General features: G+C 53.8%; 2 protein-coding genes and 1 long non-coding RNA gene across 6 annotated transcripts in view; 2 read left to right on the top strand and 1 right to left on the bottom strand.

Annotated features, from left to right (window-relative positions):
• The window catches only part of RNF43 (ring finger protein 43), a 69,249-nt gene extending 56,774 nt beyond the window's left edge, over positions 1–12,475 (top strand). For all 3 annotated transcript variants that reach the window (XM_069542596.1, XM_069542597.1, XM_069542598.1), the window contains 7 exons: positions 1,745–1,819; positions 1,931–2,062; positions 2,653–2,757; positions 5,263–5,424; positions 6,179–6,281; positions 7,104–8,459; positions 11,082–12,475. In XM_069542596.1, the coding sequence (XP_069398697.1) occupies positions 1,745–1,819; positions 1,931–2,062; positions 2,653–2,757; positions 5,263–5,424; positions 6,179–6,281; positions 7,104–8,459; positions 11,082–11,125 (1,977 nt within the window). In that variant the 3' untranslated portion in view covers positions 11,126–12,475. The remainder of the gene's footprint in view (positions 1–1,744; positions 1,820–1,930; positions 2,063–2,652; positions 2,758–5,262; positions 5,425–6,178; positions 6,282–7,103; positions 8,460–11,081) is intronic.
• Positions 12,476–13,338: 863 nt separating this feature from the next.
• LOC138414844 (uncharacterized) lies at positions 13,339–20,799 on the bottom strand. Its single transcript, XR_011246971.1, has 2 exons — positions 20,220–20,799; positions 13,339–14,317 (listed from the first exon to the last, which is right to left on the bottom strand). It is a non-coding gene; the product is annotated as an uncharacterized lncRNA (long non-coding RNA).
• SUPT4H1 (SPT4 homolog, DSIF elongation factor subunit) lies at positions 13,364–19,553 on the top strand. 2 transcript variants are annotated; one of them, XM_069542600.1, is made up of 6 exons: positions 13,364–13,476; positions 13,964–14,078; positions 14,494–14,600; positions 17,743–17,798; positions 18,078–18,131; positions 18,542–19,553. In XM_069542600.1, the coding sequence occupies exons 2-6, from the start codon at positions 14,010–14,012 to the stop codon at positions 18,607–18,609; spliced, it is 354 nt and encodes a 117-aa protein (XP_069398701.1). In that variant the 5' UTR covers positions 13,364–13,476; positions 13,964–14,009; the 3' UTR covers positions 18,610–19,553. The 2 variants fall into 2 exon arrangements, with proteins under 2 accessions (XP_069398701.1, XP_069398700.1); XM_069542599.1 differs by lacking the exon at positions 13,364–13,476 and adding an exon at positions 13,519–13,706.
• Positions 20,800–27,621: the final 6,822 nt, after the last annotated feature.

Below are 27,621 nucleotides of genomic sequence, written 5' to 3'. Positions count from 1 at the left end.
TAGCCCCACCTCTTGGCCAGTTTATGGACTAGGAGATTGGGGGTAGCTCCCATGCTCTGGTTTGGAGGCCTCTGAAGATTGGACAACAATTTTTTTTTTCAATTTGGTTGGCCACCTTCACAGCATGTGGGATCTTAGTCCCTTGACCAGGGATGGAATCCACGCCCCTTGCACTAAAAGAGCAGAGTCTTAACCACTGGACCACAAGGGAAGTCCCTGGACCACTTTTTTTTCTTTTTCCTGGGGTCACTTAGATGGCCTAGGGGGTCTCCTAGGGGACACTTGCAGCGCAGAAGCAGGCTAGAGAAGGATGAAAGCTGTGAGCTCTCCGCCTCTTGGGCAGTTGCACAGGGACAGCTGGCGAGCCTTGGCCTGGGCGCTCGTGGAGGGCCCGGCTCAGCTCCACAGGGCCGGAGGAAGGGAAGGGGAAGCTGCCCTCCTGACCCAAAAGCCCCGCTTGAGTGTCTGCACCAGCCTCCCGGGGCGCCCCTGCCTGTTCGGAGGGGCCCCTGCGGCTGCCCGGGGAGTGGGGAGCAGGGAGGCGGGAGCAGCAGCCGCGCCCCGCGGCCGGCCCGGCGGGAGAGCTGCTCGGAGACCTGCCCCGACAGGCTCTCCCGGGAAGGGAAGCCGAGATCAAAGCGCTGGGGGTGTGAGCGAGTGAGTAAGCCCGGCGCGGGCTCCGCTTCCTGCCTCACCGCGTGCGGAGCGGTTAACTCCTTCAGCGCCTGCAGGAAGGCCCCAGGCCCCAGGCAGGCCCCCAGCAGGCCCCGGGCCCCCGAGGCCCCAGGCCGGCGGCCTGGAGGGCGTGTGCGCCCGAGGGAGGCCGCGGAGCGCTCCGTCTGCCCGTCCTCTGCCCGCGCGCCCCCACCGCACCCTCAGCGCTCGGCTCCCGCGTCTTCCCGCTCCCCAGAGCCCTTCGACTCCCGCTTCTGGTTCTCTCTCTGGCTCTGCCGTCTGCTCGCCCGCTTGGCTCGACGCTGGGAGCTTGGCGAGCGCGTGCGGCGTCCTTGTGGGAACAGCCCCTTGGGTGCCTCCCCAGCCCAGGCTCTGTCGCCCCCCTCAGGGAGGCGTGAAGGCCCCCAGTAAGGCCCTGAACTGGAGCCGAGGAGGAGCTGGCCAACTGGACAGCGGCGGGGGGGGGGGGGGGGGGACAGAGATGGGCTGAGCCCGGGGCTGCCCTTGACGCCGGGGGAGAGCAGCGTCCCGGGCTCCTGGATCGGCCTGCAGAGGAGGCGGAGGCGAGGGGATGCCCTGCACCCTCCTCTTCTCGGGCAAGGCTGGACCCTGGAAAGCCCAGTTCTGTTCTGAAGGAGCTCTCCGCCTTTCTGAACAGGGGACAGTCCACTCTCCAACGCCCCAGGCTGGGGGACTGTGGTCACTCCCTGCTCTCGGTTCTCACCCTTCCTAGTGAAGGTGGACTAGAGGTACCTCCATGGCAGGGCCATCTTGCTTGTCCCCAGGCCTGGAGCCTAGTCCGCCCGCTGGCACCTACTGATCCCTGTTAAGGGTTTGCTCCATTACAAAAGGGAGGACTGAATGTGGTCCTTGAAGGCAGTGGCCCTGGGTGAGCTCACGGCGGGGCAGGGTGACCCTAATCCCACTGACCCCTTGCATGTGTTAGAGGTGTGAGCATGCAGAGGTGTGGGGTGCGCCTTAGGCAGGGGTGGATGTGTGAGGGGGTGAGGCTGGGGTGTGGATGGGCTGTGTCTGACCCCCGCCGGACCTCTGCTTTTGGTCTCTGCAGGCCCGGATGGCGGGGGAGCGGGGCGCCAGCGCCGTCCTCTTTGACATCACGGAGGACCGCGCTGCTGCTGAGCAGGTACCCTGGATGAGGGGTGCTTGAGGAGGGGGCTGGAGGGAGGAAGAGAGAGGTGCTGCGGGAGCAGAAGCCAGGACACAGCCACTCTCATGGGCACTTCCTCTCCTGCAGCTGCAGCAGCCCTTGGGGCTGACGTGGCCCGTGGTGTTGATCTGGGGTCACGATGCCGAGAAGCTGATGGAGTTTGTGTACAAGAACCGAAAGGCCCATGTGAGGATTGAGCTGAAGGAGCCCCCGACGTGGGTAAGCGGGCCAAGTCTCCAGCCTCGGCCCCAGCACCTGCAGTCACCCCCACCTTTCCCTGTGCGACTGTCACCGAAAGCCCTCAGACTCCTGGAGTGCAAGAGACCTTAGAAGCCCCCAGGCCAACTCTGTCCCCCAGCTGCACTCCTCTGGGCAAGTTTCTTCCCCACTCTGGGCTGCATCTGCAGGATGAACAGATTGGGCCAGCTGAGTTCTGAAGTGGTTTTTCAGCATCTTGGTTTCATGGAACACAGTAGCAGAGCCAGAATGAACCCCTGGGCCCTGGGCCCCGTGACACCTGGCAGGTATTTCTCCACCCACTGGGAAGCTCCTACCTTGCAGAGGGGTCACTGTCCCCTTTTCCCCAAGCACACAGACCTTGAGATTGTACCTCTCAAAACTGGCGACTGGAGGAGCCTCCCCAGTGAGTGTCTGTGGGCAGAAAGGGACCACCTAAGCCCACCTGCAACCTCACCCCCTCTTGGAGACTCAAGGGCCCCCCTGTTCTCCGTGTGTCTCCTGTGTTTCTCCCGAGTTGGCCTCGCTCCTTCCACAGGTGTGACCCTTTCTCTCTCTGCTCACTCCCCCAGCCAGATTACGATGTATGGATCCTCCTGACGGTGGTGGGCATCATCTTTGTGGTCATCCTGGCCTTGGTGCTGCGTATCCGGTGCCGCCCCCGCCACAGCAGGCCGGTGAGCAGGGTGGGCTTCCTGGTGGAAGTGGGCGAGCGCATGTGTTGGGGAGGGTGGGGAGCAGGAAGGGAAAAGTAAGGAAAGAAGGTGCCCTTATGCCCATGAAAGAGTTTACACCAACCCCCCTTCTGTCCCCTCCCCCGCTCCCCGTTTGCAAATGACTTCGTTAATTTCCAGCAGCCTCTCTGCACAGGTGTCCTGGGTTGTTCATTCATTCAACAAAACATTCAACAAATAGCTTCTGTTATGTGTCAGGCGCGGTCCAGGTGGTGGAGCTCCTGCAGTGAGCAAAAGACAAAAGCTCTCTCCATTCAGGGAACTTTCATTCTAGTGGAAATAGACAACAAAATAAGTAAAATATAGAATACTTCAGATGGTGGTAAATCCAGGGAGAAAAATAAAAAAGGGGAAGGAATGCAAAGGGAGCAGGGTTAATTTTTAAAAGCAAGGCCAAGGAAGGCTTCATTGAGAGGATGACATTATAGGAAAGACCCTCAGTGGGTGAGGGGGTGATGCGTGCAGATGCCTGGAGAGAAAGTGATTGAGGTGAGGAGTCAGGACACTGCAAGCCCTTGAGGCAGAAGTGTGCCTGGTATGTCTGAGGATCAGCACGAAGGCAGGCGGTGGAATCCAGCGGGTAAGAGGGCAGAGCAGGAGGAGAGTTCATGGGGGCCCAGTGGTGTTGGACTGTCTAGGCTGTTGTCAGGAGGTTTTCTTTTTTCTCACTCTGGATGAAATGGGAACAATGGGATGGTTTTGAGCAGAACTAGAGCCATGATCTGACTTAACTTTTAACACGATCACTGATGCCACTGAGGTGAGACCAGATTACAGGGCAGCAAGGCTGGAGACAGAGCGACCAGCACAGAGGCTGTTACCGGATTCCAGGAGGCAGTAGCCATAGCTTGGCTCAGGAGGAGTCAAAGCGGTGAGAATTAGATTTTCCCTATACTTCAAAGGCAAAGCCAACAGGTTTTCTTTTCCTTTCTTTCTTTGAAATAAGAGAATTAGTAGTACTACTTTAGTAAACTAAAAGGGAAAATGCAAAACCTATAACCTTGGAAGGAAAGTTATGACCAACCTAGATAGCATATTAAAAAGCAGAGGCATTACTTTGCCAACAAAGGTCCATTTAGTTAAGGCTATGGTTTTTCCAGTGGGCATGTATGGATGTGAGAGTTGGACTGTGAAGAAAGCTGAGCGCCGAAGAATTGATGCTTTTGAACTGTGGTGTTGGAGAAGACTCTTGAGAGTCCCTTGGACTGCAAGGAGATCCAACCAGTCCATCCTAGAGATCAGTCCTGGGTGTTCACTGGAAGGACTGGTACTGAAGCTGAAACAGCAATACTTTGGCCACCTCATGCAAAGAGTTGACTCATTGGAAAAGACCCTGATGCTGGGAGGGGTTGGGGGCAGGAGCAGAAGGGGACGACAGAGGATGAGATGGCTGGATGGCATCACCGACTCAATGGACATGAGTTTGGGTAAACTCTGGGAGTTGGTGATGGACAGGGAGGCCTAGTGTGCTGCTATTCATGGGGCTGCAAAGAGTCGGACAGGACTGAGCAACTGAACTGAGCTGGTAACCCATTCAAGAATCGGAGACTCTTACTGTAGTTAATGAATCTATTTGATAGAAAGATTAACTCAGTGTATTTGGTGCCAGTATTAGGAAGACGCCACCCACCCTAATGGATCATAACATTGTACAACATAGCCTTCCCTTCTATAGATTTCCATAAAACGGGTCCACCACACCCACAGTCACTCTCTTCAAAAACACAAGATCCCAAGTGCCCATCAGATGGCAGCATTCCAATTAATCCAGATCCCCATTAGGATTCCTTAACAAGTGGTCAAAACCATCACAGCCTTACCACCAGCTATTACCCATGCCCAAAGCATCCTTACTCCACGGTATGAATGGATCTTCCTCCATAGGGATTTTCTTCCACTCTACCAGTAAAGTTCTAAATGGGCAAAATATTATTAGGAGAAAAGGCTAACTGCTGGAACCATCACTTCTATAGAACCTCAGGGCCAACAGGTCTTCTAATGGATTGATCATGGAGGGATCAGTTAAGAATAGTTAAGAATGACACTGATAGTTTTGGCCTGAGTGGTTAAAAGAACAGAATTGCCATTTACTGAGGGGAGGAGGACTGGGGAAGGACAAGTGTGTGGCTGAGGTGATTCATGGGATTAGGGGTGTGGGGTTTGTGAAGTTGGATATGCCTATTAGATATTCAAGATGCCATGTCAAGGCGGGGCAGTTGGGAGAAAAGCTCCTCTCCTGGGTCCTCAAGGGAAGGAGAGGTAATAGTATGCATGGGGGAACGGGATGAAATGCTTGCAGGGCTGTGGAAGGACTCCGAGGGTACAGACTCCCCGGGTGGTCTGATGGTCGTGTGATCTAACTGCGTGACGGGGACCTGAGCACAGGCCAGGGTCCAGGGGTGTTGGGGGAGGAGCCTTAGCCCCATCCTGGCCCACCGTTCTCCCCAGGACCCCCTTCAGCAGCGAACAGCCTGGGCCATCAGCCAGCTGGCCACCAGGAGTTACCGGGCCGGCTGCCGGGGCGCCCGGAATGAGTGGCCAGACTCCGGGAGCAGCTGCAGCTCCGCCCCGGTGTGCGCCATCTGCCTGGAGGAGTTCTCCGAGGGCCAGGTGAGGCCAGGCTGGAGAGGGAGGTGGGTGAAGTTGGTGTGGGCGTCCGGTCTGCATCTGGGTCCTGTGTATCCTGCATGGACAACCCTGGTCATTTTCCTGGTTTTCCAGGGAAAGAGAACTTCTGTTTGTTGAGTGTGTACCACATGCCAAGCTCTGCAGTGGGCGCTCTAGAGGCATCTGTCACCCTCTTGACAGTGAGGGTGGGGGTGGATTAGTTTTTTAGCCTCATTTTACAGCAGAAAACTGTTCAGAAACTTGCCCAAGGTCATATGCAGTGGCAAACGTCTAGATTCTCTTGATACCAAAGCCCATACTTTTTCTGTTGTGCTAGGAGGTCTTTGAAAGCAGGTGTTGGCAATAAAGGAGAGGCCAAGAACTTTTCTGGTGGTCCAGTGGCTAAGAAACCTCCTGCCAATGCAGGGGACATGGGTTCAGTCCCTAGTCTGGGAAGATTCCACATGCCACGGGTTCAGCGAAGCCCACTCCACAGCTTCTAAAGCTCGTGTGCCCTAAGGGCCCGTGCTCTGCAACAAGAGAAGCCACTGCAAGAAGCCCGTGCACCGCAATGGGAGTAGCCCCTGCTCACCACGACTAGAGAAAGCCCAAAAGCAGCAGCGAAGACCCAGTGCAGCCCAAAATAAACAAATGAATTTTAAAAAGGGGAGGGCCGAGGGAGTCAGGGATGCCCTGTACTTCCTAGCCACTGCTGTAGCTGCCGTCCACTTTGGCTCTGACCCTTTGTTTTCTCCAGGAGCTCCGGGTCATTTCCTGCCTCCATGAGTTCCATCGTACCTGTGTGGACCCCTGGCTGCATCAGCATCGCACTTGCCCCCTCTGCATGTTCAACATCGTAGGTAGGAGGTGGGCCAAGGGCTTCCCTATGTGCAGGCAGATGGGTAGAGAAGGGGCTTCCCTCTGGGCAAATGTCTTGCCTTGAAGTGGAGCAGAAGGCAGGACTGCCTCAGTCGTTCTCTACGCTGTGCCCCTGGGACTTCCATCGTGGTCCAGTAGTTAAAAATCTACCTTGTAATGCAGGGGATGTGGGTTTGATCCGTGGTCAGGGAACTAAGATCCTACACACTTCAGGGCAACTAAGAAACATAAACCCAAGCACTGCAATGAAGATCCAGTGCAGCCAAAAGAACAACAGCAGTTAATAAAATTAAAAAAAAAAATAGAAGCTGTGCACCGGTTCAGGGTACCTCCCCTGAGCCGGGCTTTTCTGTGTATTTTCATGACAGCTTTGTTGATTCTAAATCAGGCCGGTGGGTATATTTACTACTCCACTTCTCGGGCAATAAAGTATCCTATTCTAACAAAACCAGGATATTATGACCATATTCTAAAAGATGAAAGGGAAGTATCTGGAGGAAAGAGAGCCTTTTTCTAATTCTCCCAAAAGTGCAATGTGGGCTCACAGTAGCCCTGGGTGAAAGTCCCGAAAGGACCATTGATGGGAGGAGCCATGCTCAGCAGAGTCCCCCAGGGCACAGCTGATGGGAAGGGGCAAGGGCGTCCCGGGGCGCAGGCAGGTTAGGAGCATCCTGGGTGCTGCAGACTCTGACGGAGCTTGTGGGCGACTGCAGCCCGAAGGTGTGCAATAGCCCCACTTTCCTGAACGCACCCTCCTTCAGCCGGTGGAGTCAAACACCTATGCTCTTGGTTCTTTCTTCCAGAGGGAGATTCGCTTTCGCAGTCCCTGGGACCCTCTCGAGCCCACCAGGAACCGGGCCGGAGGCTCCACCTCATTCGCCAGCACCCCGGCCACGCGCACTACCACTTGCCCGCCGCCTACCTGTTGGGCCCTTCCCGGAGCGCGGTGGCTCGGCCCAGCCGGCCCGGCCCCTTCCTGCCCTCCCAGGAGCCAGTCGTGGGCGCGCGGTACCACCGCCAACCCAGAACCGCACATCCCCGGGCTCTGGGCGAGCCCCCGCGCTTGGCAGCGGCCCCGCGCCCCTACGCGCCGGGCTGGGGGCTGAGCCACCTCCGCTGCACCTCCCCGCACCCTGCCACCTGCCCCGCGCCCCCGCGCCGGGCCAGGCCCCACGACAGCAGTGGATCTGGAGAGAGCTACCGCACAGAACGCAGCGGCTACCTGGCGGATGGGCCAGCCAGCGACTCCAGTTCGGGGCCCTGTCATGGCTCTTCGAGCGACTCGGTGGTCAACTGCACGGACGTCAGCCTGCAGGGCGTCCACGGCAGCAGCTCCACCTTTCGCAGCTCCCTGAGCAGTGACTTCGACCCCCTGGTCTACTGCAGCCCCGAAGGGGAGCCCGCGGGGAAGGCGGCTCAGCCTGGCATGGCCTCGCGGCCACGGTCTCTGGACTCAGTGGTGCCCGCGGGGGAAACGCAGGTTTCCAGCCACGTCCACTACCACCGCCACCGGCACCACCACTACAGAAGACGCTTCCAGTGGCACGGCAGGAAGGCTGACCCCGAAACTGGAGTCCCCCCATCCAGGCCTGCCGCTCCTCGGACACAGCTCCAGTCAGAGCTGCCTTCGGCCGATCTGCACGCGACCGGGTGCAGCCCAGCAGCCCTCTCAGGGCAGCCCCCCGCCCCACAGCGGCCCCGGGCCCTCACGGAGCCAGCCCCCGGGCCACCCGACGCCTCCAGCCCCAGCCCGGCAGCCAGCAGCCTCTTCCACTTGCAGAAATCCAGCCTCTCTGTCCGACACCCACAGAGGAGACGGCGAGGGGGACCCCTGGAGCCCACCCCAGCCCCTCGATCCCAGGACTTGACTGCCCACCCAGCTTGCCAGGTTTTCCCCCATTATGGCCCAAGCCTGGCACACCCTTGGTCCCCAGAGGCCCACCCACTGATCTTCGGACATCCAGGCCTGGAGAGGAGGCTGCTACCAGAAGCCCCAGGCCCTACATACCCGAGTTCCCAGCCAGTGTGGTTGTGTCTGACTCCACGCCAGCCCCTTGGACCGCACCCATCTGGGGAGGGGCCTTCCGCATGGAGTTCTGGCACCCTGGAGGGCAGGCCATGCCCTTATCCACACTGCCAGGTGCTACCAGCCCAGCCTGGTGAGTTCCCAGGGGAAGTGGGTCTGGTGGGGAGAGGAGACTAGAGTTGGATATGGAGTTATCCAAGGGGCTGATGGAAGCTGAGAAGGGCCCCACGGGGTGACATTTCAAATACTGGACAAATACTGGCATAGGGTGGGATGCTGGCTTGAACGGTCTAGCTCTGCCAGGTGTTAATCCTTCAGTTGCCAGATTGTAGGGAGGTCTAGGTGAGGTCCGAATGTGGCTGAGACACCGGAAAGCCCTTGGGGTGGTTTGTGGCAGCAACTCAAACACAAGTGTTTCTTTTTGCTCGTTTGTTTTAATAATTTATCTGTTTTGGATGCCCTGGGACTCCGTTGCTGCATGTGGGCTCTCTCAACTTGCTGCAAGCAGGGGCTGCTCTTCATTGCCGTGCAGGCTGCTCTCATTGTGGAGCACCGGTTTAGCTGCCCCGTGGCATGTGGGATAGTCCCAGACCAGGGACCGAACCCATGTTCTAAACCGCTAGTCCACGAGGGAAATCCAAACACAAGTGTTTCAATATTTTAAAAATTGGTACAGCTATACCAATGCATACAGCTCAATATTAGTTGTAAATACCAAGGAAGCCAAGAAGAGTCTGGACAAATAGTTACTGAAAAACATAATTCCAGGCCATATGAGATCTTATAGGAGACATAACTAGAGATAACCGTATTTCTGGGCTTCCCTGGTGGCTCAGATGGTAAAGAATCTGCCTGCATTATGGGAGGCCTGGATACGATTCCTGGGTTGGGAAGATCCCCCGGAGAAGGGAAGGACAACCCACTCCAGTACCCTTGCCTGGAGAATTCCATAGACAGAGGAGGCTGTTGGGCTAGTCAGACACAACTGAGTGACTAACACACACCCACCCCCGCCATATCTCTGGGCTATATGAGAAGAGTTATGTGAATGATGGGGGGAGGGGAAAGTGGAGAGAGATCACAGGTGGTTCCCAGCAGTCCTGTGATTTTTTCCTTTCCCCTGGGTTAAAGGAACTAAAGGCACTAGGGCTTCCCTTCTGTGTACCTTTGTTGATAAGACCAACATTATTCTCTCGGGGACTCCATGCATCCCTGTTACTGTATTGTAGCCAAAGGTGAGAATGTAGATCCTCAACTTTAACTTGGTGTCTATTTGCTCAAGTCCTCCCCTCCCTCTTCCTGGTCCCCGACTCCAGTTCTTCTCCATCGTTTCCTGTTGTGTGGATGACAGTATTCTTTGCCATCGCTAGGAGGAGGCCTCCGCCCCTAAAGGGGCCCCGAAAGTCCTGAACTGTAAGACTTCAGGGTCTAGGAATCCCACAGGCAGGACCTGGGAGCTGCTGTCATCCATTCTTTCATTTCTCCCCCCATTTTTCTTTCTGCATTATACGCATGCTGTGTGCTAGGTCCCAGACTCTCAGGACATGGAGCTTGTCAATCAGGAGACCCAGGAGACTGTGGAGAGATGGGCGTGCAAACTGTTATCATATAGAAAAGAATTGTTCGCATAGGGCCATGTGACGTAGACTTTGACCATGTGTTTGATGGCTCCAGTGTGGATCCTGTCACACGTATACTTTCGCTGCTGCCACTGCCAGACCCACCACCTCCTCTCTCTCCCAAACTCAAAACTGGTTTCAGTGCCTCTCTTTCCCCTGCCCTTCAGATCCAATCCACCCCCAGGGTCTGTTAACTGTGTCTCTGCCAGCTTTACCATATTCTTTTCCAGTACTGCTGGTCCCTGCCCATGTCTTAGGTGCAGCCTAAAGATCGAGGTGGGAACCTCCTGGGTCCTTCCTTCCCTCTCACAGGGCCATGGAGAACAGCCACGGAGCATCAGTGTCCTGTCCTGTCGAGTCGTGCAGTACAGTGACCCTGCTCATCTCCCCTCTCTTCTGAGGCCAGTGTCCTCCTCAAATAAACTGTCCAGAAATCTTCAAGTGCTCTGTTTTGCTCAGGGTAAAGAAAAATCCAACCTGGTTTGACCTTCAAGGCTCTAGTACCACCTAGCCCCCATCTGCCTTCCCAACCTTATTTTCCACTCTTCACCTTTCCTTCCCCTGCTCCAAGCTTTTAGCCAAACTAGGTAAACACTTCCTGCAGTTTCTGCAGCCCAGAATATTCTGCTGCCTTCCTAGTCCCATAGATGGAATTCTTCTCTATTCCTGCAGGACCAGCTCATGTATCTCCACTTTCAGGAAGCCCTTCCTGATGCTCCACTTAAGACATGGTCTCTCTCCTCCCTTGATTCATCTCTTATAAGCCCAGTCTGGCCCTACTGGCATAATTGCAGCTTACTGAATGCACACCTCTCCTACAAGGTTGCCAGGGCCCTGCTTAGTCTTTTTGTCTTCTATTTGGCACAAGGTTGCAGGCCAGATCCACTAGTGATTAATACATATTCATTAGATGAATGAATGAATAGTAAGTGTTGGTAACACACTGGTTGCTATATATGTATCTTACTCTGGGTTTGTTTTTCTCTCCCCTGTGTCCCAACGGAGTCCCTCTCAGCTTTCAATCTAATCAGCCCTTCTGGACCCATTCCCTGCTCTTGCCTCTCTCTTACGGGTAGAACAAGCAAGAGGCTGGCCTGACCCTCAGTGACCTCTCTCCTCCCCTCTCTTAAATGCAGGCACAGAAGAGGAGCTGGAGGAGTTGTGTGAACAGGCTGTGTGAGATATTCAGTCCTGGCTCCAACCAAGAGAGCTTGCTGGATGACTTGGGGCCCTACCTGGCACAGAGTCCTTCTCCTCAGAAAAGAAAGGACTTCAGAAAACAGCCCCCTGTTTTGGGGGCCATATTCCTGGAGCCACTGGCAGAGGGTGGTTATGGTGGGTGGCAGGTGTCCTCTCCTGCTCCCAGCTCCAGACCTTCTTGGCAGAACCATCTGTGTCCAGCCAGGCAACCAGCTACCACTGGTGTGGGTGGGCTCCCTTGCAGGCTGCGCTTTTCTAAGAGCAGGAAGCTAGGCATGGGTAGACAGGTGTGATAAAGGTGGTGCTCCTTCCCCAGCCTGAGCACTTCTTCATCCCAGGCCTCATGTTCATACCAGCAAATGGGTTCAGCCGAATGAATGAACCCTGCTCACCTCCTTCCTGAAGACAGTCTTGCACACCAGCTTTGGCTTCCCCTCAGTAAGGCTGCTGCAACGGCAACCCTGGTTCTTACCGTTTTCCTTCTTTGCAAAAAGATGATGGGCTTTGCAGCTTCACCAGGCAGGGCCTGCCCTGGTGCACAAGAAGGAGTTTTCCCTCCTTGTCCATACTTGTCATCTCCTCTATATTCAGAGGAGAAGCCAGGGTGTGCAGTCCCTGAGGTGGTGCAGCATCCTGAAGAACCTGGGTTGAAGCCTCTGATCTTCAGGCTCCCTTGTCATTCCAGCAGCCCCAGTCCCTCTGGGGGAGAGTAGTGGGGGTAGTGGGAAGGGGCTCACTCTTCCTTGGAGATCGCTTAGCTGAAAATCCCAAAGGACATGGAAGAAGAGGATTTCTGCTGGACTTTATTTAGGAAGAGGGAGGAAGGGATGAAGGTAGAAAAGGCTGAATTACAGCTGAACAAGGAATTTTTCTCTGGGCACTTCCTCTCGGAGCAGGGAGAGGGAACAGAGGAGAACAAAGGAGAAGCAGTTTGGGGCCCTTGAGATTAGATGGCCCAGAGGCCCAGCTTCCCAGTATAAGCCACGCAGGTCAGATACACACAGTGCGGAGTCGGGTCAGAGAAGGAAGTCTGGCCTGGGGCAGCTGGTCCAAAGTGGGCAAGAGCTGAGGGGCCTCCTCGGGGTGACGTTCGCCCTAGGGCAGCTGGACCATCGCTGGCCCCCTTGGGCGTTATCCCATTTGGAATGTGAATGCGGGAACAGAGTGGGTACAGCACCCACCTGGGGATTCTTTTCCCTCAGAGTCAGTGGGGAACTAGCACCTAGGCACCCACGTGGGTATTTATATCTGAACAGGCAGAAAGACGCTTGAATCAGGCACTATGATGAGAAATGTATTTATTTGCTAATATATTTATCCATAAACTTGATCTGGTCTCGTGGTTTTCTTCTGTCGTCACTGTCACTCGGGGTAACAACTTCATCTTCTACATGGGCAAAAACATTCCTAATATCAGAGGCTAGGCTCTAATTCATGAAAGGACAGAGTAGCATGGTGGGCTCGGCAAGAAGAACTGGCTGGTAAGCCCCTAAAAGCATTATTTAGGGAGATCAGGGAGAGAGAAAGTGTGACTGGATCCTCCTTGTGGTTGTGTGTGTCATTTGTACTATTACTTCACACTCTATAATGCTTCACGGACTTTGTGACCCTGCAAAACACTGTTGCCTCATTTTTCCACCCATGAAATGGGCCCATTTCAGAGTTGTTGGAGAGCTCCCCTGGGACAAACAGGGTGAAGTGTGTTTCAAACTAGAGAGTATGCAGTGATAAAGAACGTCCTAACCCCAGTCCCAGTGCCCATCTGAACACAACATGGGACGGGCCCCAAGCACAGACCGGCCTTGAAGAAGCTCCGTTTCAATTCAGGAGGCCTGGTTGGGAAGATACAACAGCGGGGCCTGAAACCATCTATATCCCACAGTTCCAGTCTAGATAAACACAGACGAACGTCCTCTGTCTACTCGTGGGACTACCGCGAAGCTCAAGGGAGCTGGTGCTACGTGGGTATGGAGAATTCCATAGAGCCGGCAGGGGCTTATCCTCTTCTCACAAAAAGCGTGCTTCTTCGGGAAGGGTTTGGTAGAGGTGGGGATTGTCTGGTGCCAGTTTTGAACCAGACAGCAAGGCATTTGTAAATCTTCCTATAGGGTGCAAAATAAAAAGGACACGATCTGAAGTAGAGGAACTGGAGGCGTAAATTATCAGTCGGAAAGAGGAAACTTACATAAAGAGTTCTTAGAAATAACAATACGCATTTATTTTTTGGAAATCGGCTCACAAACCAGCATTCCTGTGGACGCAAAGGGAAACCCAATCACTCGCTGGCAGGAAACCTGATCACTTGCTGTTAGGAAACTCGATCACTCGCAGGTAGGAGACCCAATCACGCTCTGGCCTTTAGGAAACCCAATCACTCGCCGGTAGGAAACCCAATCACGCTCTCGCTGGTAGGAAGGAGGGGGGCGGTCCCTGGACTTCTTATCTCCGCTGAGATAATCCAGAGGGAGACAGTGGACTCTCTGGCCCTCCACTCTTAAGACAGGAAGACAAAAAAAACCCTCTGCTGTCAGCCGGGACGCTCCAGGGGACCAGCGGTCCAGGTCAGACCTTCCGGCCCGCGGCTTGCTCGCCCTCAGGCGCCAACCGTGCCGCCCCGCCCCTCGGGCCCCGCCCACACGCTCGACGGCTGCGCAGTCTCGGCCCCGCGCCGGCCCAGGTGCCTCTCGGCCGGCCCCGCCTCCTGGCGGGAGAAACCATATCAAAGGCGGGGGGCGGGGCGGGGCCGCCGCGCCGGAAGGGGAAGTCTGAGGCAGAGGAAGTGCAGGCATTCTGGGTAATTTTTACTATTTATCCGCAGAGAGGCTATTGTGGCTCATTCCTTCGCTGATCTTCGTTGCGAGAGGATGGCTTTGGAGACGGTGCCGAAGGATCTGCGGCATCTGCGGGCGTGTCTGCTGTGTTCGCTGGTCAAGGTGTCTGTCGGGGACCTGGTTGTACGGGCTGACGGGAGACCAAGCTGGGGGAAAGAGGCCGGAATAGATGTGGGGGAACAGTGAAAAAGAAAGTCGGATCCAGGATCTGGGTGGGTGGCAGAGTGTGGGAAGGAGCAGGAGGCCGTCGTTTACTTCAGCAGGGACACTGCTAGGTTGTGCAGCTGTGGGCAGGGGCCTCTCACATGCCTTTGCAACTTCAGCTTTCAGCAGAGGCATAACTATAACAAGAAAAGGGGTGTGAGAGTGGAACTTAGGCACGGGGCTGTAAGAATGGTGGGTGGGGGGCATGATGAGACGGCCGACATAGGGAGCTTTGTGCTTCAGCAGGCAGAAGTATGGGAAAGTGTTTTTTCTTTTGGCTCAACTTTCTCGTTTTTTTTTTTCCTCTCCCAAGACTATAGACCAGTTTGAATATGATGGCTGTGACAATTGTGATGCGTACCTTCAGATGAAGGGTAACCGAGAGATGGTATATGACTGCACCAGCTCTTCTTTTGATGGGTAAGCCCTTTGGATTGCTACATTCATTCTTTATATTACCCCTACCCCACAAAGTAAATTTGGACAGACTGTTGAGACTCTTAATATGAGTTGGTCTCAGTTATTTTGAGACACACTAGTGCTGTGCTGTCCAGTACATTTTGAACATACTGGGTTAAAGGAACTGTATTACTGAAGTCAATGGCACCCCACTCCAGTACTCTTGCCTGGAAAATCCCATGGACAGAGGAGCCTGGAAGGCTGCAGTCCATGGGGTCCTTGAGGGTCGGGCAGGACTGAGCGACTTCACTTTCACTTTTCACTTTCATGCATTGGAGAAGGAAATGCATGGAGAATCCCAGGGACGGGGGAGCCTAGTGGGCTGCCATCTATGGGGTCCCACAGAGTCGGACACGACTGAAGTGACTTAGCAGCAGCAGCAGCATTACTGAAGTTAATTTACTTTTTGTTGTTACTCCTTTAACATGGCTATAGAAACTTTAAAAACGAATTGTGTGGTTTTCATTATATTTCCACTGGACAGTTCTTCACTAGACTATTAGGGAATTTCTGGTAGGGATTGTATTTGTCTCATGCACCGTTAACCTGGCATAGGGCCTTAATACATTTTTATTAAATGCAGGAGGGTCTTTTTTGAAGGGTAAATTTTGGCCCCAAAGCTGATACTTTCAGATACGTCTAAGAGGACCCTATGAGAAAAGTTTTCACTTAGTGAGATTATCCAGTGAGGGCAGGGGAATGAGAGAAACTTAAAGTTGGATGGGTCTTAGTTTTCTTTCCCCAAGGGAGGAGCCAAGAGGCGGTATTGTTTGGGGGTTAAGGAGGTACTGTTAAGTTTCTTTTGGGCTCTAGGCCAGTGAAGGGTTTATACATGAACTGGGCCCAAACCAGTGCTTGCTAAAACTACTTCAAGGTGGGCCCACTTCATTCTTTTTTGTTTTCCTTGAAGGGAGAGTAAAGGATTGGGCAGAAAAGATGTTTCATGGAACCTTTACTTTGTACATGTGTAGACATGCATGTACGTGCTCAGATACTCCAGTTCTTTCATTCGCTTGTTAGCACATCTCATTCCCCTCCTCCCAGCCCCTGGCAACCACCATTTACCTTTCCTGTGAATTTGATTACTCTAGGTACCTCATATAAGTGGAATTATACAACATTTGTCCTTTTGTGATTCGCTTGTTTTATGTAGCATGATGGCTTCAAGGTTTATCCATGCTGTAGCATGTGTCAGAATTTCCTTTTTAAGTGTAATGCTATCCCTTTTTATGTATATACTAAATTGTAATTATCTGTGCATCTATTGATGGACACCTAGATTGCTTCTACCTTTTGGCTGTTAGGAATAATGCTGCCATGAATATGGATTTACAAATACCTGTTTGAGTCCCTGCTTCCTTCCACTTCTTTGGGGATCTATATCCAGAAGTAGAATTGCTGGATTATTCTATGTTTAACATTTTGAGAAGCTGCCATGCTGTTTTCTGTAGCAGCACGGTTTTACATCGCCACCAGCAGAGTACAAGGGTTCCAGTTTCTCCACATCTTTGTCAGCACTTGTTGCTTTGTTTTTTGTTTTGTTTTTGGTAATAGGTATCCTATTGGGTGTGATGTGGTTATCTTATTGTGGTTTTGATTTGCATTTCCTTAATGATTGGTGACGTTGAGCATCTTTTCATATCTTTATTGGCTGTTTGTATATCTTCTTTGGTAAAATGTCTCTTCAGGTTTTTTGCCCATTTTTGTATCAGGGTTTTGGTCTTTTGTTATTGAGTTATAGGAGTTATTTATGTATTTTGGTGCATATTAAGATTTGAAGAGTAAGTATATCCAAGGCTAAAGAAGATTAGAGGAGGGCTTGATGAAGTCAGCCAGAAGTGGAGGAGATAGCATATGAATCAGGCTCTTAATAAAGGAAAGAAGTATAGGATTTTTGAGGAGGCCAAGATGAGAAAAAGGAAGAAAAAGTGTTGTAAACAAAGGGATTGATTTGAACAAAAGAATGGAGTGGGTAAAGCAGGGTATGTTTGGAGAGTGGTGGGGATTCTGATTAGATTAAATCATCTGATTGGATTGACAGGCACTGTGAGGCTGGAGGGATAGATTTTGAAGGACAGAAGGACAGGAAAATACACATTTGGTCATGAGAACAGCCTGTGTACATGCCTACCCCAGACTGGTCTGCCAGGCCAGAGTGGGCCTTACCCTACTGGGCACCTCTAGAGGTGAGGTCAGTTCCACTCGAAGCATATGACTGTGAGTATAGGATTTAGATGGGGAGGAAGGCTTCCTAAGTAAGAATCCAAGATTGTTAGCAAGAGAAGGAGGAGTGGATACTGAGGAGGCAGTCAACAAACATCAGTGCAGGTCTGTCACAGGAGGCGGTCAGTAAATATCTGATTGAATTGGTGGGGGGGGAGGGTGACAGAAATGACCTCTGTAGCTTCTGAAAGCACCTGAAGCTTACCTGTCATGCTCAGTAGCAGGCTTCTGGCCCTTTCTGTGGCCTGTGCTCTGGGTTTACAGCTACCCTGGGAGGAATGATTAGGATAGTAAGGAGAGCTAATGTTTATTTAGCATCTACTCTGTGCTAGGGCTCTTTCATGTATTAGCTCACCCTTTTAATTTCATCTTAAGTACTGAGGGAGCTCTTCATATTCGAGTCAAGCTGGACAGCTCATTAGAGGCAGAGCTTGATTAAATCTAACTTGTTTCTACTAAGGGGACCCACTGTTTAGACTCAGCCTCCCCTTTGCCCTGGGCCCCAGCCTTCAGTAGTCGTGCTGGTTGTAATCAGCCATCTACCTCGAAAGCTGTCCCGCTCCCTGGGGCATCAGTCTTTCTGGGGGGCGAGTCATGACTGACCTGTGACTGGGGGCCAGGGACTTAAGCCCAAGGACTCTCAGTACTAGCTGTGAGTCAGTCCCTTCCCAGCACTAGAACTCTGTGCAGAGCTTTCCTTGCTTCCTAGTAGAAGCTCAGTTCTTGTCTTTTCCTGAGGTTTCCTCTCCCGGAACTGCTGTGCTAGCTGGGAACGGGGTGAAGGTGGGCATGGGGCCCAGGGTGGGCTGGGCAGTGCTCTCAATCTCACTTTCTCCAGTGGAGGCGGCTCAGGCTGACTCTGTTTCTTTCCCTTTCCTAGAATCATCGCGATGATGAGTCCAGAGGACAGCTGGGTCTCCAAGTGGCAGCGAGTCAGTAAGTGCCTCCCTTTGTTTTTATCCTGGCCTAGATGTGTTGTCTGGGCTGGGTGGGTGGAGTCTTCAGTCAACGGGTCAGTGGCCCCAGAGTGAGGAAGATGAGGTCAGAGGGAAGCCATGAAAAGTGTCCTGTGCCCTGTCACTTAAAACTTGTAGCCAAAAGAAGCAATTGCTCTTCTCTTAGAGTTGCAGCATTTCTTTCATTTTTAGCTTAAGGTTGTGTGTGGTCTTTTGTCGTAACTCACTCTTAATCGCAGTCTCTTTTCTTCTCTTTCAGGTAACTTTAAGCCAGGCGTGTATGCAGTGTCCGTCACTGGTCGCCTGCCCCAAGGTAATAATTATAGTAACAGCCTTTGTTCATTTATTGTGCCAGGCTCTATGGAAGTTTCTCTTGTGAATTAATGCCGGTGCTCAGGACGACTCTGTGAGGGAACCAGAGCCTCAGAGGTTAAATAACTTGTCCAAGGTCACACAGTTAGTAAGGAGCCAGAATTTCCACCCAGGCATCCAGAACCCTTGCTTTTGACAGCTACAGTGTGTCTCCCGCCGTTGTCTTCCTGTTCTTACTAAGTCATTGACAAGCACGTGCCTGGGTCCTCCAGGGGGTGACACTCCAGCCACGCAGTTCTGATGAGCAGTCCAGAGCGTACCACCCCCTCCCCTCACCACGTGGGAGCCAGGGGATCCTTCTTGTCTTCTGACTCTTCTCCCCTCACAGAGCTGTTTCTCTTCCCACTGCAGGAATCGTACGGGAGCTGAAGAGTCGAGGCGTGGCCTACAAGTCCAGAGACACAGCCATAAAGACCTAGGAAGGCGCACGGCTGCCAGCATCTTGCCTCCTCGTCTCTGCCGCTGCTTGTTTTCTGTCGTGGAGCTAAATGGGCAGGACTTCAAACACATCCCACCCTCCGATGCTAAGACTCAGCCGACTGTCAACTGATCAGCCCAGTGTGTCCTTGGGCCATTTTTACCCTCTTTGGACTACTGTGGGGGGTGGGTAGAGACTGAATTCAGTGGGGAGTAGGATGCTAGTTTTCCTACCTACAGCCCAGGGCTGCGCCCTTGCTCATAGGCAGGACTCTGGGTCAGATGGCAATGAACATGAACCCCTAGAAATGTTCTTAAGCCCACAGCAGAAGCCTTCCCTTCCTCTTTCCCTTAGCTGGGTGCAATAAGAACGCACTGCCCAGTAGGCATCTTCCCAGAGCAGCAGAGCCCTTCTGCTCTTCATGATCCGTCTCAGCCTCCAGGGTTGTAGCCTTTCGAATGTGCTTCCTTGGGTCTCGGAAGGTCTGCCGTCCTGAGTCTAGGCAACCATCTCAGCCTCGTAGTCCTGGTGTCTGTGGTTGCCGCCTTCTGCCCTCTAGACCTGGCACAGCAGGTATCCCTTAAAATTCTGAGGGCAAATACTACTTGTGCAAGTAGTATTTGCCCTTGACCATGTTTAATACCTTTTTTCTCTTCTTTGTTCAGTTCTTCCTATACTTCAGGCCCACCAGTGGCACCCTGGACCTCCCCCTGCCCACCTTCCCTACGTCCCCCTAACTGGAGACCCTCAGGTTACTGTTGGGTCCTGCTCTGGTTAGTTCGGGCCTCCCCAGGAGGTGGGCCTCTCCTTTTGTCTCTGGCCTAGTAGGGGTTCTTGAGTCACTTCATGCTACTGGCCAAGGTGAATTATTTGTTTTAGAATTAAATATTTATCATAAATTCTCTTCTATTTAAATTTCTGTAATAAAGCCTGTTAGTGTCCCCATTTTTGTTGTTACTGTTGTCATTTATTTGGCTTCTCCAGGTCTTAGTTGTGACGTGTGGGGTCTAGTTCCCTGACCTGGGTTTGAACCCAGGCCCGCTGCATTGAGAACATGAAGTCGTGGCCACAGGACCACCAGGGAAGTCCCAGGGTCCTCATTTTTATTTCCCTAAGTTTCTTGCTCCCCATCTGTTCAGAACGAAAGTGATTACATTTCATTTACGTCAGGATTTTTGTGATTCTGAAAATAAAGTGGTGTGAAAATTCTGTAACTTCCCAGTTTTATAAAAGGTAAAACATTCACTCTTTTATTAGCCACTCTTAAATATATATACAACATGTGTGAAAGTCACTCAGTTGTGTCAACTCTGCAACCCCATGGACTGTAGCCTGCCAGGATCCTATGTCCACGGAATTCTCTGGGCAAGAATACTGGAATGGGTAGCCTTTCCCTTCTCCAGCGGATCTTCCCAACCCAGGGATCGAACCCAGGTCTGCATTGCAGGCAGATCCTTGACCATCTGAGCTGTATACAGTCAACCAAAATAGTGGGGAAGTGCTGCGGGAGGACTGGCACGCAAGCGGAGCTCTGACTCAGGAGCTGAGGGGCCTGCACTGGGGCTGTGTGTCTCTCAGCCACCTGGTGTTGCTAGTGAGTCAGTGTCTTACCTGTGACCTGGAATGTGGGAAGGCGGGGAGATGCTGCCTCACCAGTGACCCTCCGCATCCCTTGCGCTCTCTCAGGCCCAGGGAAGGAAGCTGGGCGCCTCCCGGCTGCTCACGTCATCCCTCCCAGGTCCTCTTCAAACTGGAACCATTTTCTCATGCCTTCAAGCTCAGGGAATGTTCCATTTAACTCCAATCCCAACTGAGTTTTTCATGGACTTCCCCAGCCCAGCAAGCTGACCGAGCTCCGGGGTAGTGGTTTCTGTTCTTCAGTTTCAGTCTGAAAGGGGCCTTGGGAAGCAGCCCCACCAGGCCAGGGCTGACTCGTCCTGCAGGGAAGAAGTGGGTTTTACCAAGAGTGCCCGGCCGTGCAGCCAACGCCCCACTTTCACTGGCGTTCTCAGAAAGTCCCTTGGAAATCCCCCGGCCGCCGTCCTGTGTGTCTGATCCGGACGTAGCTGCTCTGTGAGAATGGAAACAGTTGTTGGGGGGGGCGGTGAGGCGAGCTGTGCACAAATAACCGCACTCACGCTGCCTCAGCCCCACACCAGAGGGGCCCTAACTGTCAGCTCCGCAGGAAGCCAGAGACACAGGCGCTGGCGGTTGTGGGGGAGGGCCGGCCCATCACGGTGACCGGATTTCACAGACTGGGGTGCCGGCAGCCTCTTCCTGGGAGCTGCCTCTGAATCCACCTTCTGGCTTTCTCTGGTCCTGGAACCCACTCAGCAGCCCAGACAGGCGAGAAGGTGCTGGAGGCCCATCCCCTGTCAGGAACCTAACAAAGCTGGAATCCTGACCCAGGGATGGAACCTGGGTCTCCTGCACTGCGGGCGATTTAGGCTTCCCTGTGGGCTCAGACGGTAAAGACTCCGCCTGCAGTGCAGGAGACCTGGGTTTGATCTCTGGATTGGGAAGACCCCCTGGAGAAGGGAACGGCTACCCACTCCAGTATTCTTGTTTGGAGAATTCCATGGACAGAGGGGCCTGGCGGGCTACAGTTCATGGGGTAGCAAAGAGTGGGTCTCCCCAAAATGGAGGGGTTGACTGATGGTGCATGCATCAAAGCAGGGACAAGTAGTTGAGAGAACAAGGGTCAGAAGACTCTGGTCTTGGAGGGAGCAGTTACGCTAAGAGTAGTGGGGTGGACTGGTGAGGGCCTAAATTCAAACCGTTCTCTTCAGGTTTGGGCACCGAGGCCTCACTCCTCTGGCCTGGTCATTGCCTTCATATTCCCAGCCTGTCCGTGACCTGCCATTCGGTCCTCAAGTCCCTTCCATGACACCTGGTTTGTGTGTGTGTGTGTGTGTGTGTGTGTGTGTGTGTGTAAAAGAGCCAGGTAGAAAATGTTTAAGAACAGCTTAACATCTCACACTGTCTGGCACTCAGGTTCATATTTAGAATCAGTAAAGTCTTTCATTTAAACAGCCTTTTAGGGACTTCCCTGCTGGGGCAGTGCTTAAGAATTCACCTGCCAATGCAGGGCACATGGGTTTGATCCCTGGTCCAAGAAAATCCCACCGGCCTTGGGGCAACTAAGCACGTGTACCAGGACCGCTGAGGCCGTGCACCTGGAACGAGAGAAGCCACCACAGTGAGAAGCCTGAGCGCCTCAACGAAGAGTAGCCCCCGCTCACCACCACTAGAGCAAGCTTGCACACGGCAACGAAGACCAAGAACAGCCAAAAAAAAAAAAAAAAAAAGGTACCCAGTCCTCCCCAAATACCCCCCAAAACAAAAAAAGGGCATTTTCCAAGTTGACAAAAGGGCTTTCACATCCATTATCTTATTTAATCCCCAACAAAGCCCCGTGTCATGGTTAACATCCTGAGGGAATGATGAAGAGACTGAGGCTCTAAGAAGTAAACTGACTGGGCCACGATTAAGCGGTGGAGCCTTAGCTCAGGAAATGCACTGCCTACACCCAGTTTAGGGCTGCGTTCTGACACGGTTCTCCCCAAACACAGCAGCTTTGCTCCCTTTGTGATTTTTCCACAGAACCAGCAAGTTACATGTCCCCGCACGTGGAGCCGCCGCAACCACCCTACTCTCACTACCTACATCTCCAGTCTTCACGTCTAAAATTGGCCAGGGAGGGGGAGGAAGTATGGGGAGAATGGCTGGGGGAGGAGATGCCTGGGGTTTACAGAAGGATCCCCGTGTGGAGCACTGGGAAACTGGTCCAGGCCTCCAGCTCCCGCCTGGCCGCGTCCTCTGCTCTGTCCATCAGCTCTCAGGTATCTGCTGCCCTCTGCCAGACTCTCTCCAGCCTCCCCTGCCTTTTTTCTGCTGGCTGCCACCCTGCATCTGCGCTGGGTTATGGCAGCTTCATCCTCCACTGGAACCAGGGGCAATGTCGCTGCCTCCCAGCCCTGCTGCCTCCACCGCCCACTAGCCTTGACCTTTCTAAGTCACTTGACTTCTCCAAAAGTAAGTTTCCTCTTTATAAAACACAGTTGACAAAACCCTGGTGTTAGGTGACAGGACAGTGGTTCCTTGTGAAAGGCGGGGTTGGAGGAGGGCACAGGGGCCCCTGAGGTGCTGGTTGTGGTCTGTGTTTTGATCTAGATGCTAGTTACACGGGTTGATTCGCTTTCTGGAAGTTTCCCGAGTTATGTACTCACCGTTTGCTCACTTTTCTGTTTGTAAGTTATAATCGAAATACTGAAAGATGAATCGGCAATTCTTAGGATAGTTTTGAGAATCAAATATAAGCATTCAAGTAAGAGCAATTTGAGAGCTGTGAACTACTAAGCCTATACATGGGACTTCCATGTAAAGTCGTCCCCCTCTAGATAAGCTCTAAGTAAGAAAGTCATCACTCTAACCTTCTGGGGCAATAGATCTTCAAGTGTATCTATCATTCACAAATATATCAAAACTGCAACATTTTCCTTCAAGCACCATGGCTTTTTATCTTAATCTCTTTGTTCTTTCAATTTTTATGACCTACTTTGAATTTTTTTCAAATATGTGCTTCCTTTCTATTTGGCTCTGAGATTGTGAATGTCATTTAACCTCTGCTTGGCTTTGATCATTTGTTATAAGACCTCCACTTTTGTATCATGTGGTGAAATGATTCTGGGACTAATTAGTTTTCTACCTCTTGGATTCATGTCAGCCTGTCAGATGTAACTTTTGCTGCTCATGAGTGGCTGGCCCCTTCAGTTTTTTTTAAAATTATTGTTTATTTATTGGCTGCTCTGGAACTTCACTGCTGTGTGCAGGCTTTGTCTAGTTGCAGCGAGCAGAGGCTCCTCTTGGCTGAGGGGCGCAGGCTTCTCATTGCGGTGGCATCTTTTCTGGAGCAAGGGCTCTACAGTGCGGGCTCAATACTTGTGGTGCTTGGGCTTAGTTGCTCCAGGGCACGTAGGATCCTCCTGGACCAGGGATTGAACCCATGTCTCCTGCATTGGAGGTGGATTCTTAACCACCGGATCACTCGGGAAGTCCGCAGTCTTGTTTGAACTAGGAGAACAGATAGCCTCGCTGATAAAAATTGCTGCTGTGTGAGCCAGTAAGACTTGGACTGAGGAAGAAAGCACATGGCCCTTGGGGCTCAGAGGCTTTCACCACTGGGAGGTGGAGGTCCAGGGCGTTGGGGCACGGGAAAGAGTGAAGGCAGGCCGTGCAGAGAATGCGTGGGCTGGGAGAGTCATGCCAGGCCTCACTGTATGGGCACAGAGACTGAGCCCCGGAGTCAGGGCTCAGCCTGCCCTCAAGAGGGGTCACTGCAACTTTATGTGTCCTCCACTGCCCGATTCAGCACCTTTCACCTATAGATACTGGTGTTTTTCTTTGCTTTAAGATTTCAGGAAGCAGGAAGTGAGTGCAGAGAAAACGCTGCCCTGGGCTGCTGGCATCTCGATGCCAGAACCTCTGAGCATACGATAGAAACCATCTCCCCTGCAGACCTGGGCGTTCCTAGTCTCAGCACTGCTCACCCCTGAGTGGAGGGCGGGCCTTACAGGGGCGTGGACACAGGACTTGAAGCCCAGGCTTTCCTTGGGGGGTCGTCCCATAGCAGAGGGAGGCCTGTTAGAAGTCAGGGGGCTAGAAGGCCGCTTGGAGCCCTTGTGCGGCTCCCTGGCTTGCTTCCTCTCCCTCCTCTGCACTGAGTCTAGTGCTGCAGAGAGAACTGGGTGGGGGCAGATAAGGAACAGCTTTTGACACCGGGGTGGAGACCCCAGCTCCTCTCCAAAATGGAGTCCCCATCCCTTCTTCTCCAAACCCAGCTGCTGCCGCCCTTTCAACCCCTCCCCAGAGCCCAGAAAATACCTGAAAGGAAGTGGGTGCTCTGGGCCACTAGCCGGAAGAGGGGGTTTAACTGTCACCTGGTCCCTGGGGGGCCTGAGTGGCAGAGGGCAGAGGGGAAAATGCAAATCTATGCTTGGGAGAGAGAAGAAGTCCACAGGGAGGTTGAGGCTGGCTGCCGAGGCCCAGCCTTCCTCCTGGGCGTGTGGTCCCCCTGCAGGGCCTGAGGCCTGATCACAGGCCCTGGAGAAGCCAGCAGCTGCCTCCGCCCACCCTGGACAGGCACTTTCTCTGGGCATCTGAGTAGACTCACTTCCTCAGCCCTGCACCCCGGGGGAGCAGAGGGAGAGGGTTGGGGTCTGGAGCTCCTAGAGCCAGGCAGGCGGTGAGGAGCTGGAGGGGGTCCAGGTGGGCACTGACACGCCTGCTGACAACCTGGGAGAGCGCCTACTGCGCCTGCAGCAGGGGGTCTACGCTCAGACTGGAAGACCCCCCACCCTGCAGCAGCGGGGGCCTAAGGTCAGACTGGAAGACACCCCCACCCTGCAGCAGGGGGGGGGGCCTAAGCTCAGACTGGAAGACCCCCCCACCCTGCAGCAGGGACCCTAAGCTCAGACTGGAAGACCCCCCCACCCTGCAGCAGCGGGGGCCTATGCTCAGACTGGAAGACCCCCCACCCTGCAGCAGGGGGCCTAAGCTCAGACTGGAAGATCCCCCACCCTGCAGCAGCGGGGGCCTATGCTCAGACTGGAAGACACCCCCACCCTGCAGCAGGAGGGGGGGCCTAAGCTCAGACTGGAAGAACCCCCACCCTGCCGCCCGGCCTCCGCACCTCTCCTCCCCCTACCAGAGGCCGGAACTGGGAACCACGTGGTGTTCTAGCCCAGGGATCTTCACAGCCACTGGGAGGCAGAGTGGAAGGGAGAAGCAGCCCTCAGGCTAGAGCTTCCACAGTCATAATTTGTCCTGTCAGGATGACAATTACTTGGTCCAAAAACTTGGCCACCTGCATGATCGCATTTGCTCCTCAGTACCATCCCGTGGGGCATTATCTCCCTTTCACACATGGGAAAACTGAGTTTCAGGGAATATGGCTTGCCCAAGGTCCGTGGCCAGGCAAGGCTGTACGGAGGGGGGCGGTGGTGGGTGGGGGGGTTGGGGTGGTTTTCAGCCCAGCTGTCCTTATGGCGTCTCTTCGGTTCCTCCATAGCAGATGGGGACTCGGGCACAAAACTGGGGTAGGGGTGAGGGCTAGTTCTTCCTTTTGCCCCCTTGAGCCCCAATCTGCAGGTGCGGGTCTGCCGACTGCAGCACCAAGGTCTTTGGGGACAAGGCGTCCGCTTCACTCCCGGGCTCACTGGCCTGTGGACCCCTCCTGGAGGGCCTGGGCCCCCAGCCCTGTCCCCACTCCCTGTTTGGCCCCAGGACTCTCCGCAGCACCCCTTCCCCCTCCCTGCAGCCGCAACCCCAGGACACAGCGGCCTGCGCCCCATTGGCCGGCCTGGGAGCATTTGCCCTTATTTGGCCAGGCTGCTCCAGGCGGCCTCCACCCCCAGCCCAGCCCCCGCCGGCCGTCTCTCTCACTTCGTCTTTTTGAGGTTTGGCTCTGGGGCCCTGGCGGGCGTCGCTTCAAACGCACTTTCTGGTTGAGTCACTTTTTTAACGGCTCCAGGGCCATGAGCTGCCGCAGCGGCGGCTACAGAAGCAGCTCCCAGCCCTGGTGGCCACCGCCCCCCACCCAACTCCTTTAACGGGTTCCGAGGGAAGACGCTGGGGTGGCCCCTCACTGTTGACCACTTGGGGACCCACTTAGACCCCTCTGTTCCTCCCACTTCCGAGGCTGGGGCCCGGGAAGTCTGCCCTGGGTTCCTCTCCCTGCTTTTTTTCCAGCCCTCTTCTCCGACTGGGCTGGTGAGGAGGGAGGCAGGCTGCCTCTCACTGTCCTGTTGAGTGTCCACGCTGAAGTCCTCCTGGTCCCCTGGGCGACACTTGAACGGAGTTCCTTAGGGAAACAGAAATGGGTTGCCGGCTGTTGGCTGATTTTCAGGAAGGTGAAACTTAACCTCGCTGTTTCCGGTTCCTCATCTTTGAGATGAGGATACTATCATTTACATCACTGGGTCAGCATGATGATCAAATGAGGTTTTATAAAGTTCTTGGCTGCTGTCCTTCCCCCCCGCCCCCTGCCCCGCAGCTCAGTGTGCACACCGTGGAGGTGAATGAAGAAACAGCCCAGAGCAGTTCACAGAGCAGTCCTCAAAAAGCTCTCTGCTCTTTCCACCGCCTCACCTTTTGCTTCTCTAGCTGCCCCTGGGATGTGAGGTCGGCTGCAGAGGGCAGGATGTGCACAGGAGGGAACAAATAGGTGGAGGAGACCCTCAGCCCCCTGCCCCTGTTCTCAGCCACTAGGAGGGGTGGATTCAGCTCGAGCTCCCTTCCCAGCCATGGCTGTCTCTGAGCTATGGGAGGTCTGCCTGTGAACTCAGTGGGGAAATCCACGGGCAGGTCCTGGAACATAGGCCCGCTGTTTCTTCCTCCAAGGGCTTTGGGGCCCCTTGCTCCTGGGGACTTCCTAGAGTACACACAGGTCCTTGGGTCAACCTCTTCTTCAATTTTATAGATGAAGAAACAAAGGGTGGGGGTTGGGGGCCAGATTCAGGGACGGGTCCAAAGTTGCACTGTGAACAGCCCCGGGGTGGGGACCAGACTCCTGGTCCCCCGCCTCCTAGGGTTACCCTCACTTTCGTGGTCCTGATGCTGGGGGTAGGTAGTTAGCCTGATGAAAGACCATAGTGGGTTCCAGGCAGGGATGAGCTGCCCAGCTCCACTCTTGGGGGACACACACACACACACACACACAGAGTTTATTTGTAGCAGTTAAAACTGGAGCAGGTGCAGATCTGCAGTGAAAGCAGGCACCTTCGTACCTTTGGGTAGAGGGAGCCGGGAAGGTGTTTTCACCCCTGTCCTTCCTAGGTCCCTAGGAGATCCCGGTGGAGGATGTGTCTGGTTCCATGGGCACTGCCACGGCAGTGGTCAGGGTGGTCTTCCTTCTGACACCCACACCTCTTTCCTACCCAGCCCACTCTGCCTCTTCCTGGATGATGCGGACAAGACCCTGAACCTGGCCCTATGTTGCTTTGTGACCTCAGGC

This window comes from Ovis canadensis, chromosome 11 (assembly GCF_042477335.2).
Source record: "Ovis canadensis isolate MfBH-ARS-UI-01 breed Bighorn chromosome 11, ARS-UI_OviCan_v2, whole genome shotgun sequence".
NCBI lineage: Eukaryota > Metazoa > Chordata > Mammalia > Artiodactyla > Bovidae > Ovis > Ovis canadensis.
This window is presented reverse-complemented; position numbering and strand designations above follow the sequence as displayed.

Bases quoted from the DNA above. Each gene is read 5' to 3' on its own strand.
- SUPT4H1 (XM_069542600.1), top strand. From the start codon at position 14,010: ATGGCTTTGGAGACGGTGCCGAAGGATCTGCGGCATCTGCGGGCGTGT. The intron at 14,079-14,493 runs GTGTCTGTCGGG...TCCTCTCCCAAG, and splicing joins TGCTGTGTTCGCTGGTCAAG to ACTATAGACCAGTTTGAATA. The intron at 17,799-18,077 runs GTAAGTGCCTCC...CTTCTCTTTCAG, and splicing joins CTCCAAGTGGCAGCGAGTCA to GTAACTTTAAGCCAGGCGTG.